We start from the raw sequence: 13,308 nt of genomic DNA on the forward strand, positions 1-13,308 counted from the left end.
TGTCATTCTTTCTGTTTTTATATATGCATATATAAAAGGTAACTGAGGAGGGGTATTGTCTGCACTGCATGAAGTTTGGGACTTACTGCCTCACAGCTTTCTCTTGCCACTTTCCTTGTTATTATTTGATATTCTAATAAAGGTAGTATTAGAAGAGCTGCAGGCTTCAGCAGAGTGGGCTCTCACCCATGAATGAGCACCATAAGGACTACAAAAATGAAAACAGCAGTAGAGAGATGGGCATTTTGCATCTGTGTTAGATAATATGTCAGCACTATAAATGGTCCCATTCCTATGGCCAGAAATGGCAGGGTGCAGAGGTTGGTTTGCTGGCTGCGCAGTGGCAGCTGGGTTCTGCACTTCTTCAGCCTCCTCAGAGCAGCTGGGGGACTACAGTTTTGCAGACCTTCTCCCAGTTCACCATGTGTTTCCTGAGAAGAAGCAAATAAAAATAGCTAGAGGAGAGAAAGATTTGGAACACTTATTTCCAATTAATATATATCCTAAGTATGCTAGGGAGTAGTTTTCTGTAATTAAGGGAGAAAGTGATTTGTGAATCAACGTCCCTATAGATTCTCAGCATAGATGTGAAAGAAAACCAAACTGTCAAACCAGCTTGAGGCTGACTTTCTCCTTGTTTGACTAAATTTAGCAGGTAGAAAAGCAAAGCGGTGGGCAACTGAAGATGATCCTCCCCCCCACCCTCCCCCAGTAAGAATGGAGGTTTTCTGCAGTCTTTGGGGAAATAGAGAAGAAAATTTTACAGGAAAAGACAAGCAGAATTTTGAGCTTGACACTGATGAAGATGGCTGCTTGTCATATGAAATGAGATAGAAAGAGCAACGTAGTGATGGAGACAGAATGATCTTGTGGAAAATAAGTGCTAGAATTTTTACTTAAACTGGGGATCTTGCATACAATGAAAAATAGATATTCAAAAGATCTTTTGGGTTTCTGCCACACACACACAAAATAAAACTGGATTTTTAATCAGCTTGGGAATATGCATTCAACTTCCATGCATTGAAGCCACACATTAAAAGATAATTCATGTCTCTGTAGAACTACTTGTCCTGAGTTCCCGTGACAAAAATGCAGGTTTATGGCAGGAAGTGAACAGCTCACCATAGGAACTCGCGTTGGTGTCATGCCTTTTCCCTCCTGCATGCTGACACAAAAGTAACCTAATTCTTACCCACTTCTTGGACTTACTGGAAGGTAAATTCTTTAGAGTGCAAGCAGCAGGTTGTGGCTGTTTAAGGGCTGAGAATTCTGGAAAGAGAGAAGTTGGCCGGGAGAAATAGGAATAAAAAGTGAAGATGTTTTGGTGTCCATTGTATTTGAGATAGTCAAGGGGGACTGGCACTGAGGGAAGTTACCTCAGAGCTCCACACCCTCCCTTGGATATGTGAAAGGAAGGGAAGAGACAGATATGATTTTGAAGGAGGAACGTCTAGGATTTTCTCTTGTGCAATAGAAATATCTGTTGTACTTGGTCAGAGTGAGCTAAAGGTCTGTTGTTTGTGTTTTCTTACTAGGGTATCTTCAACCAGTTCCAGTGTAGCAGTGAGAAGGTCCTGCCTTCTGATGCCCTACGCACTGCTCTTGCGAAGACATTTCAGGATGAGCAGCGCTTCCAGCTGGGCATCATGGATGATGCTGCTGAATGTTTTGTGAGTGTAACTGGAAGATGGTTTGAGAGGCCTATATGCAAAACCCCACTATACAATCTTTTCCCTTCCCCAAATTCCAACAGACCCTGCATAAAAAGGCTGGAAGAGTCCATAGAGAGATACCTGAACTTGAACTGATTCAGTGGCGAACCAGTGTATGGTTTGAGACATCATTAAGGATATTTTGAATTGGAAATATCAATGTTACCCATTTTTTCAGTTAGTTCTGCATATCAGGACTTGCTGTATCAAATGGCTCTTGGATATGAATTGTAGAAAAAATTGCACTGTGAGAATGACCCAGGGTTCTGGTTTCAAGGATGATCTCAAAAAGGGGAAAGGACTTTTTTTTTTTTGCCGGTTCTGAAACACTCTGAAATTGTGTTTACACAAACCCTACCTAAGGGAAAATAAAAATAAAGAAATAAACCAAATGCAACCGAACACAGTTTATGTTATTAAGTTGAGGCAAACAGTAAAATGGATGATGTCCAAATATTTCTGTTGCAGTATTTGTAACCAGCATAAAAATTGTCAGGGGGGTTATCTCACTACTGTGGTTGGGAGATGGTTTTTACACAAATCTTGCATCACAAGGTTTATCGATGTGCATTCAATTTATAGTGAACTCTCTTGGCTTACATTATGTGAAGATTTTTATTCTTACACACATTTTCTCCCTTTTCTTCTTCAGGTTCCTAAATTTCTCTAACTTAATTAGGAGGTATTTTTGTCTTGCTGACTGTTGGCTACTCCCCTTTTTGGAAATGGTATCTGTAGGTTGGCCCAAGTATGGTCGTTTTTTTAATCATACTTGGTGAAGGCTTCAGAGAGACCTTACTGTGGCCCTCCAGTGCTTAAAAGTGGCCTGTACCTACCTAATTTGAGACTTAGGTGGTAAAAGATCATAGAAATTGAATAAATGTATATAGCTAGTGTAGTCCTTGAAAATAAATGGACTGATAATGGGCCTAAGATAACCCAAGGTATCCTGTGTCTGTAGAATACTAATATAACAAAATAGTATAGTTTAATGAGCTCACTTTATTGGTATGATCTAGTTCCATTTTAAACCTCAATGTGAAATAAATTGCATCAGCTTACACAAGAGCCCCTGTGAGCACAGTTATGGCAAATTGTTCAAGTGCTGGACTGCATGCAACAGAATTCTGTATGTAGAAGAAACACGGAAACTTTTGACTTAGTTTCTTCCTTGAGAAAGCTAATTAGAAACATAGAATATGTGGAGTTGGAAGGGACGCATAAGGATCATGAAGTCCAAATGTAAACAGCACATCTAATACTGCCTTGGGAGTCCCCACAAGTAGATTTGTTAGGTTAACCATACTGGCAACAAGGACTGTTAAAGTGGATACAAGTTCCCTTTTGAGGTTAAGCTTGAAGGCAGAACCAGTTCCATAGTCTATCACTTAATTAACCTTTTCAACCCTAATGGCAGAGGTTTAATTAATGTGGCAGAAGAGCTTAGATTCTAAAGTTCAAGGGAAATTGTACAAGGTCAGAGCTATTTGGCCTGATAATTAAGCTTGATTTGCTTATTGCAGGCCTATAAACCAACCAGGCAGTTCATAGGGATAGTGATAAGCGTGCTGCTGGAAGAAGCGTCAGTAGAATTCTGGCACCCCCAGATTAATGTTGGCAATTTTAGGGCAAGAACTGCTGGGAACTTGAAAACCAAATGGAGTTGTCAGAAATAAAAGCACTCAAAATATTCTTTCGTTCAAAATTTAGCCTGCCTCTTCGTTTGATAGTTCTCCCCCTTTTTATAGGATGCAGATTATTTGACATATTTCAAAGCCCTTGCAGAATATAGGAATTCATTTGAGTTACTTTGTATGGATGTGAGGTTAGTGGCAACCCAGTGATTTTAAAACTGCAGAGCTGCTTTTGCCTATTACATTTGGTCAGATCTGTTGATGCATAAGAAATGGACAGAACAGTCAGTGGCAAAGTCTGCTGTAAATAAAATAATGGCTACTGGACAAAGGGTTTCAAATCAGAAGTAGCCATACTCTTTCATGTTAAAGGAATGCCAACTTGTCAAAGCAACTTTCAGAAATTTGTAGGAGTCTTCTGTAAGTAAGACTTACAACATTATTGCATCTGACATCTTTGTGATTTATATTTTATCTTTTATCTACATTTGAAATGATGTAATGCTTTTTTGCGTTTTCTTCTCTATTTTGGTAGGAAAACCTGTTAATGCGAATTCACTTCCACATTGCAGATGAGACAAAGGAAGATATTTGCACTGCACCACATTGTGTTTCCCATCAGAAGTTTGCAATGACCTTGTTTGAACAGGTGAGGTAACGATACATGCTTTGAACAAATCACCAGTTCTCAGGTTTCATGTTTTCATTCCCAAGACATGCATTGCCGTGGTAAAAAAGATACAAGTAGAAGTCTTGCTGTGGAAAGACCTGTTTAATCTTGTCAGTGTATTATGTTTTCTTTCTCTTTAGTGTGTTTGTACCAGCTGTGGTGCCACCTCTGACCCGTTACCTTTCATCCAGATGGTACATTATATTTCCACAACTTCTCTCTGGTGAGTTGAGATCTTTATAGAGAAGAGAATTCCTCTATTTTTATACTGGTGTTGCAGTTTGATCTGTACCTTCACGAAATTAAATGTCCAAAACGTGGTTTGTTCAAAGTTGGTGGAGCTTTGATAACTATGATAAAGAACATGATGATTTAGTGGAGCAGAACATACCGATTTAGGCATGGATCAGTGTGTCTACTTGTTTATGATTCTGAATCTGACAACTGCAGCAGCAAGGACTCGTGTACATTTTGAAAGACCTTAATGTGCAAGTAGGTGAGTTAAGCAGCAAGATAAGAAAAAAAAAATTATATTGGAAAGACCTTTGCACAATTACTCCATCCTCTTCTTCAAAGCAAGGCTAACTTCAAAGCTGCTTCAGACTTTGTACAGCTGAGTTTTGAGAACATTGAAGGACTTGGGTTTCCAGTTCCAACACAACCATTTGGTGTGGGTTTTTTTTTTCTTCCCCTTATTTCCAGTCAGAATTTTCCTTCCTGCATTTTCTGTCTCCTGTCCTTTCTCTGTTCACCTCTGCAGAGATTCTGGCTTATGTTCAGCTTCAGTCTGAGTTGTCTGCAACTGCTCCTCAGCCATTCAGTGCCCAGCCAGTACTGCTGCATTCAATGTGTGCTGAGTTGCAAGGCTTGGTATTTTCCTTTATTGAATTCCGTGAGGTTCTTGTCAGCTCGTTTCTCCAGCCTATTAAGATCTTTCTGGATGACAGTGCTCCTGTTCTGTATATTTACTGTTCCATCAGGTTTAGTGTCATCTGAAAACTTGATGTGGCTGTACTGTGATTAATCATCCAGGTTGTTAATGATAATGTGAAATAGCATCGGCCTCAGTATTAACACCTGAGGAACACATCTCTTAACTGACTATTGGTTATGTTTTGATCCTCTAAGCCTGAATGTCCAGCTGGGTTTTTGTTCACACTGTATTCTACAGTGTGCAGTTCACACCTCCCAGTCTGGCCACAAGAACACTGTAAATGATTTTGAAACCTTGCGGGAGACCAAATGATACTTGTTGCTCTCTCCTCCTCAACAGAGTCCATCATTTAATGATAGGAGATAATAAAGAGGCAGGCATAGTTTGCTCTTGCTAAATCCATGCTTGCTGCTCTCGCTCACCTTCTTGTCCTTCATCTGCATGGAGGTGATTTCCAAGGGGGTTTGGTCTGTCATTGCCCCGGGTACTGGAACAAGACTGACCAGCCTTTAGTTCCTCAAATTTTCTTCCCTGGATGCATATAGCTCTTGCATCTTCTAGTCATTGGGGAACATCTCTGGTCGCTGTGACTAAAGCAATAGCTGTAGTTTTGTAGTAGTTTGTTGAATGAATGCCGGAAGAGAGAAGTCTCTTAGTCATTTAGTAGCTAGCTGCTCAGTTAAATGCTGCTTAAAACTGATCAAGGCAGGAGTCTGTCATTTGCTTCTGGCTTGAAATTTTGATTGGGATGAAAGTTTCTCTTTGATTCTCATCCTGAACATGAGACATGTAGTTATAGAGCCTGCAAAAATTGTCTTGAAAACTGCTAGTTGCTTTTCTCATGCCAATCCTTGTTAAAAGGTACCACTTTACTAGAGTATTAAGAGTATTGTAGGGCATTCTCTCTTGTGGCTGCTGTCTGCTGCTCCATTGATCTGTAGTTTTTCTTCAGGTTACCAGCAGACAATGTGTATTAGAATATTATTTAATAGAAAAAGAGGAAAAGAATTATGTAAATGGTATTCAATATTTTATATTAAATATCTCAAGTCATTCTTCATTTTAAAAACACCAATAAACAGTGATATATTCATTTACCTCTTAAAACATTTTAGGTTTGAACATGCTCTGAATACTAGTATTTTGTACTTACTGTCTGTCATTGGAAATTAAATGAATACTATCCAATTATTTTTTTCTGCCTATCATTTTACTAAGGATGTGCTTTACTGTGCTGCTTCACTAGGGTTGGTTGTGGTTACTGAAGGGAAGCATTTTGAAGCAAATATTTTGTTTTTAAATCAAGTATGTATCAAAATGCTAAAGCTGGCTTTTGAGATGTAAATTTTAAGCCAAACTAGAAACTGTTTCTATTTCTAGTTTTACTTGTTTTCTTTATGTAGTACTATGATGGAAAGTGTAATAATTCACACTTACATGATTTTTCTGTACTACAGTATTAAACAGCAAAAGCTTTGTGGTTTTTTAAGGGTCTTTTATGAAAAGTTAAATGTAGCATATACTTGATGGGGGGTTGTTTCTTTTATTTTGTATTAAACTTTTTCATGCTTTCTCTATACTGAAGCAATCAAGCTATTTGCATGCTGGAGAGGCGAGAGAAACCGACTCCAGATATGTTTGGAGAGCTGCTACAGAATGCCAGCACTATGGGAGACCTGAGAAACTGCCCAGTGAGTATCCTTAGTTTTTCTTCGGGGGTGGGGGCAGAGATGGAGAGGACAGAAGAGGCTTAGTAGATTACAGTAATGTATAATCATGTAATCACTGATGTGACTCATGAGCCTTTTCAAGGTTTAGCTCCTCATAGTGATAAGAAGGATAGGTGAGAGGATGTGAGGTCAGTGCCTTTCAGGTATTCAGTTAATGAAGGGAAAACTACTGATATTGAGACACAAGTAGTAAGAACAGGAGTAGACATTGTGTTTGGATGGAAACCAAAAGTGATAAACTCTTCAGAGTTAGAAACCATAGAAGAAAAAAAAAACCCAAAACCAAGGAGGGGAAATAAGTTGGCAACGCTTACGTTCCCCCAGTTCTTCCTGTTTCTTTCATGACTCTTTGTCACGGGTAGCGTGCTTCATCTGTAATGGGAAAATAAGTACTTTTTTCTTGTACAATCTTTTCAGCAGTACCACGCTACGGAGCAGATAGCAGAACTTTTCTACCACAACTGTGTGTACAAGATCAGTTGTTTTCCATTCAAATTCATTGCTACCTTTCAATTGGAATAAATAGAACTATTGACCAAACTGCTGTACCTGCAGCATACAGCCAAAATCTTGGTCAGAGGGAAAGAGAAAAGTACCAGTGCTTCCCACCACCAGAGAGTATCCGGACAGTGAAGGGCTTATAGGCTACACAGTAGATCCACAAGAGCTAAGCTGAAGGCAGAAATCATAACAGAAAACTTGAAGGAATATTGGTGTTTTCCTGAGAGGGGTTTGCTGTTCCTGTTATGGGAGATACTGACCAGAAAGTGTGGGCTATAGTTGCAAGTGGTGACTGGCGTTTCACCACATAAACGCAGTTGCTGCATATGGCTAGTTAATAGCTAGAGGCTGCTATTATTAAAAATGTTCTGTTCTGCTGTGCAGTAAAAGTCTGACAAAATTCAGCAGAATTAAGTACCTATATCAGTTGGGTAAGAAAAATAATTTTTTTTCCTGTAATTTTCTTTTTAATCATAATGACTTGATTTCTAAAGCAAGTGTTTGATGTCATGTTCTACCTTTTAATTTGAGTATGTGCAGATCCAGGTCTTCGTCATTTTTTACGTATTGATTAATAGGGCAGGAAACAGCTGCATAATGGCTGCTTCATGTAGTGCTTGTGTTAGATGCTTCATGAGTCCTCAGTGAAGCAGTACAAGCTTTAACAGAAATGGCTTGTGTGCCTGTTCCCTGGGGGTAGAATTTCCATTTCTATCCCCCCCCCCCTTTCGGTACCTGATAACTCTGAAACATTCACTTTTAGTCTTCATTAAAACTTTTTTATGTAATAGTGGCAAATAACAGCACTGTCAATGTAAAATAAATATATTTTTGTTTAAAAGGTTCATATTCACAATCAAAGCATGGGAACCTTAGTAAAGACTTTTTTTGTGCAGGGGTAAGTGCTGTTAAATTGTGAAATCAGTTGGATGAAAACGCTTATTCCGTACTTTCTGCTCCTTTCTTTTTCTACGTGGGGAGTTTTTATTGAGGCATAGCTAAGGGTTCAGCAAGGTGAGCTTTTTATCAGGGTGCAATATTCCTCCTGTCTTGCAGAAAATGCTGATGTCATCTTTACTTCAGCTAGCTAACGATTTGAGAGTAGGTTTGTTGTGAGGTAATCCATAGGAATGTTTGTACTTTGACCCTGGCAAAATATATTTGAATGTAGTCATGTTAATATTAAAACCTCATAGCTACTTTAAACATTACAGTCCTCTACCTGTAAAATAATTTATTTTCTTTGCCATGTTGTTGAGAACTTTTTAAAATTAATATTTCATTTTTGTTTCCTATTGATAATGGGGACTGACATTCTGGTTTATTTTGCAGATTGCTGCGGGGAAGAGACACTTTTATGATCTCTTCCCTGGCTATAATGTCAGAAATTATATCCAATTGTGAAACTGGCCTTGGTACAGATGAGAAACTGTTCTCAGTATGAATGTTTTTTTTGTTTCTGGAATTGTGCAGAGGTACCTTTAGGTGCCTTTTGTGACTTGCCACAGGGGACGAGTGAGTGTTGCAGAGGGTTTTTGTCATAGTTGTCATGTCGTCTTGTCTATCTCCACCTGATCCCCCTTCTCTCTTCCCTTCCCTCCCAAAAGTTAATGCAGTGTTTACTAAGATTACAGTGGTAATCTCCTAATTCAGATGGTGAGCTTTTTTCATGATTTAAAGATGCCCACAGTTCCAAAAGATTGTGGATTGGAAAGACCACTGAGGAATGTCTTAGCTTCACAAGGAAGCTTATCTCTGTGAAGCACTCTGGCTAGTGAGTAAGGGGAGACTGGCCAGTCTGTAAGCACTGATAGTTACTTAAAATGTGTTTAAAAAAAAAAAAAGAGAGAGAAAATAAAAAAGGGGGGAAAGGGGGGAAGGGAAATAAGCGGTCAAGAACTGCTGTGGGTTATTAAAGCATCTAATTCTCCTGATCTTCCAGTTGCTGATCTCCAAGGTGAGTTGCTTGAGGTACCTTGTAGAAAAAACACCCAATTCTGACAGCAAAGTAGCACCTTGAAGGTTTTTCTGATGCTGTCATATAAAGGATCAGTCTATGTAAATAGAATTTTTAATTAGAAATTGTGATCAAAAGATAGTAAGCTTTTCCTACAATTCCAAAGAATGGTTTTGGGATCTTTCATGCAGTCATGGTTATGTGGGTTTTTTTTTAAATAAGCCTGCTTTTGTGTTATACCTTTTAGTCATTACCAATATTATGAAGAAGAATTGGCAGTGTTTACTTCTGAAGGTTGCAAATACCAGATAGTCACAGTAACTTTCTTCATCTATGACATCAGGTTGTATCTAGACACTGAATGTGTGAAGTCTTCTGTGTTTCACCACCATCTCTTTGGAAGCTGTACTTTTGAAACTGGTTAGTGCCTTGCCCTAACATTACAATAAGAGAAGAATTATGTTCAATGTTTTGTTCTATTTAAATTCTTAGAGTAACTGTGGGGAGAAGATCCGTATTCGTCGTGTGCTGATGAACTCTCCACAGATCATCACCATTGGCTTGGTTTGGGACTCAGACCACTCTGATCTGGCTGAGGATGTGATTCACAGCCTGGGCACTTGCCTTAAACTGGGAGATGTGAGTGTGTTTTGTATTTTGACACTGCCTTTCTCATGGTATCCTAAAGTCACCATCTTTACCTTTTTGGTATTTGTAACTAGAGGAATAGAGGGCAGATCCAAGCCCCTGACCTGTTTCTGAATGCTTCAATGTCTTGAAGACAAAGCAGTAGGTAAAATTCTGGGCGTTTTATTAACTTCTCCTTTCATTTTTTACCTTCCTTCTTGAAGCTTTTCTTCAGAGTAACTGATGACAAAGCAAAACACTCAGAGCTCTATTTGGTGGGAATGATCTGTTATTATGGAAAACACTATTCTACCTTCTTCTTCCAAACTAAAATCCGGAAGTGGATGTACTTTGATGACGCTCATGTCAAAGAGGTGAGAAAATAATGTTTAGAAAAATAATCTGTTTGAAATTTGTTACTACTTCTGTGTAGATCCATACTGTTTTCTACAGATTGAGAAATTTTTGACTGTTTTTCCTGTCAAAATCCATAACTCTGATCCTTCTTTGTCTAATCAAAATAAAATATTCTCAGAAAAACATACCATAAATCTCTGAAGCCTTCTTAGTTCTGTTCTGCTGGCTGCCAGTTGATGTTATTCTGTTGCTTGAAAACCTACCATTTGCTTGTGTGCACAGCTAGCTTACATCTCTTTCCCTTGGTGATGAGCAGTATAGCTATTTAGTGCCTGGTTTTTGCATTCTTCGTTGCAGTATCTAGATGCCAGTCTTCCTAGTTGTTGCTGCCAGCAAGTTTTGTGCTGCTTTTATTTGTGCTTTTCTCCCTTTTCACCAAGCACGAGGTCCTTGACATTCAAGATACCAGTGCTGGGATCTTGGCACACTTTATTTACGTCCCATTAGTTTGTTTGGCATAATTTCGCACCACTCTTCTCTTTGTTCCTTCCAGTCATGGAAGCATAGAAATGAGAGAGGAAAATATTTCTCCTGTAGTCATGCCAAGTACAGCCTCAAAGGGAAAACTCTAATGCTCACATTTGTTCACAGTCATTTCTCTACAGCAGAGCTTGGCTAAGATAGGAACTGTGGTGCTTTATTACAATATTTGTGTATGGAGCAAATTTGTTGGAATAGATGCTCAGTATAGTGAGTTAAACCTGTATTAGTACATGGGGAAGACTTTTGAGATTAATAGTTATATGAATTATTGCCTGGCCTATCAAATTGCTTGCAAAGGTAACACTTTCCACTGACATTCTGTAGCACCAGAGATGCTCACACATCAAAGCAGTTAACTTTGACTTGGATTTGCTGTCATGCTGTCGATGTCTTTTGCTCTTCATTTTGTTTATGCTGATGGATGGATGAAGAAATTTTTGTTAACAAATTCTGAGTTTGACTTACGCAAAGTTAGAACACTTCAGAGGATTAAAAGCTTGGGGGGGTGGAGTCTAAAGGGAAAGATTATTTTTTGTAGTTGTATTTTTAGCAGGAATTTTAATTTGTTTAGCCATAAGGGGGTGAACGCTTTGACTGTAGTTCACTTGGTTCCAGGGTGTTTGAAGGGTGTGTTCTTGATCAGCAGGTGTCACAAGTGGTACCTTTTTTCTCAGATAAGGTGGATCTTAGAACAAGGATGGAAATGCCAAATTAAAGATACGGTATACTTTCAGTTATATTGTAAAATTATATCCCTTTTTGATGTGTTTTCCAACATGTGACCAGCAGAATTTTCTTGTTGAGTCCAGTTCAGTGTTGGATGTAGGAGTTACAGATGTCAGTGGAAAATCAAACTCTGAAAGAAGTTTGATCCAATGGATAAAAGAGAGCTGCTGATAGAAAATGATGATAGAAAACTGTTCTTGTGCATGTTTTTGTTGTTAATTCAGATTGGTCCAAAATGGAAAGACGTTGTGACAAAGTGTATTAAGGGTCATTATCAGCCTTTGCTGCTGCTGTATGCTGATCCGAGAGGAACTCCGGTGTCAACGCAAGACTTGCCCCCACAAGTTGATTTGCAGCAATATAGCAGGACTTGCTATGACAGCGAAGACTCCGGTAAGCTGTCTGGACTGTGTGCCTTGTATCTTTATGCTGTAATGCTGCATGTGAAAATTTTTTCATCTCTTCTGGGTGTATTTTTGTTAGCGGGGTTCCTTATTACTTATCAAAGCTGATCTAGATTTCTGAATAGGGCTTCCAGTGTTTTACCTTGGATCCTCTTTCTCAGTCCAAGACTCTGGTTGTGTACTCTTTTACAAAAAGAAATTAATTGAAACAAGCCTGAAAATGTGAAGGACCTATTGTGGCACAGAGAGAGAGAGAAACAGTAATTGATTACTTCAATGACTCAGTTCATAAATCCATCTGCATTTTTAACAGGAAGGGAATGATATCAGAGACAACGCAAACACATAAAATTAAAGGAAGCTGCAGAATTAAATTCAGGAGGAGATCTGGTGAAAAGAAACCTTAAGGAAACATCATAAATGAGTCCTTTGCTAGGATGGTGAAAGAATGTGGGGGGAAAATTAAAAAGCCAGACAGAATCAGTGCAGCTTATTTCAGCCTTAGGCTTGTCTTCTACTCAGATAAAGCAGTGCAAGATACATAAACTGGCTTGTGGGAGACTGAAGGGGATTGGCAAAGGCTTATGTCCTTAGATCATGTTTACTTCTTAATTTTTCATAGTCTGTTTGCATGAAAATATACACACAGCTATAGGTTTGCAGCACCTAACATCGTGGTGGCCTTCAACATATTACTTGCTTCCTGAATTCTTCGTATTAATGGTTGTCCATTAAATTAGAAAGATATATCCAAATGAGGTGCTTCAGAGGTTAGAACTTGGTCTGCTTAAGATATTAATAGTGGTCTGAACGGGCTGTCAGTTTACCAAAGTTCTGGGTAATTTTGGACATCCAGTCACACTGCTGGTAGATGAGGCCTCATTTAAAGAGGAATAGACAAATTCTAAGAGAGACAAGTGATTGCAATCCAGATAGGGTGAAAATAAAAACTGTATCTAAGTTTATCTTTGTAATGGCTTTGCAAAAGAAGATTGTTTCTTTTTTTGGGTATTTGCAGAGAATATCCTGAATTAGATACAATTGTGTAAATTGCCAAGAACAGCAAGATGAGACTAAACCCAGAAATACAACCTTTCTTCCAGGATTTTAACCTATTTATACAGCTGTAATTCCAAGAATATTTTATGGCTTTCCTGGCCCATATCTAACTTTATGCTTCCTGGTCAATGAATTTGTAGAAACATCTGCTGTCTCCTTATGTGTTGACAGTCTACCACTAATGAAATAAATTTCGATCTCCTGTTAAAATAGCTACAAATAAAAACACTGTTAAGATGACCTTCGCTTCTCACTTGACAAAATGCCTTGCAATCTGTAAACCCAGACTTCCCATTTTTTTGGAACAGGAAGATAGAGAGAAAGGAGGGCCTTTGGTGCTATGTAGCAGTTGTGAGAACTTTTCTACAGGTTTTACTATGCACTTTAAATTTACCTTGCTGTTCAACTTCTTGATCTCCAGGAAATACGTAGATAACCCTTCTGCTCATTG

General features: G+C 38.6%; 1 protein-coding gene across 1 annotated transcript in view; it reads left to right on the forward strand.

The window, feature by feature from the left end:
- The window catches only part of USP54 (ubiquitin specific peptidase 54), a 50,104-nt gene that overhangs the window by 11,353 nt on the left and 25,443 nt on the right, over positions 1-13,308 (forward strand). The window contains exons 3-9 of the mRNA XM_084265402.1: positions 1,539-1,673; positions 3,885-3,998; positions 4,160-4,242; positions 6,539-6,644; positions 9,634-9,780; positions 9,993-10,142; positions 11,619-11,787. Of these exons, the coding sequence (XP_084121528.1) occupies positions 1,539-1,673; positions 3,885-3,998; positions 4,160-4,242; positions 6,539-6,644; positions 9,634-9,780; positions 9,993-10,142; positions 11,619-11,787 (904 nt within the window). The remainder of the gene's footprint in view (positions 1-1,538; positions 1,674-3,884; positions 3,999-4,159; positions 4,243-6,538; positions 6,645-9,633; positions 9,781-9,992; positions 10,143-11,618; positions 11,788-13,308) is intronic.

Source organism: Gallinula chloropus, assembly GCF_964237585.1.
Source record: "Gallinula chloropus genome assembly, chromosome: 5".
Taxonomy (NCBI): domain Eukaryota; kingdom Metazoa; phylum Chordata; class Aves; order Gruiformes; family Rallidae; genus Gallinula; species Gallinula chloropus.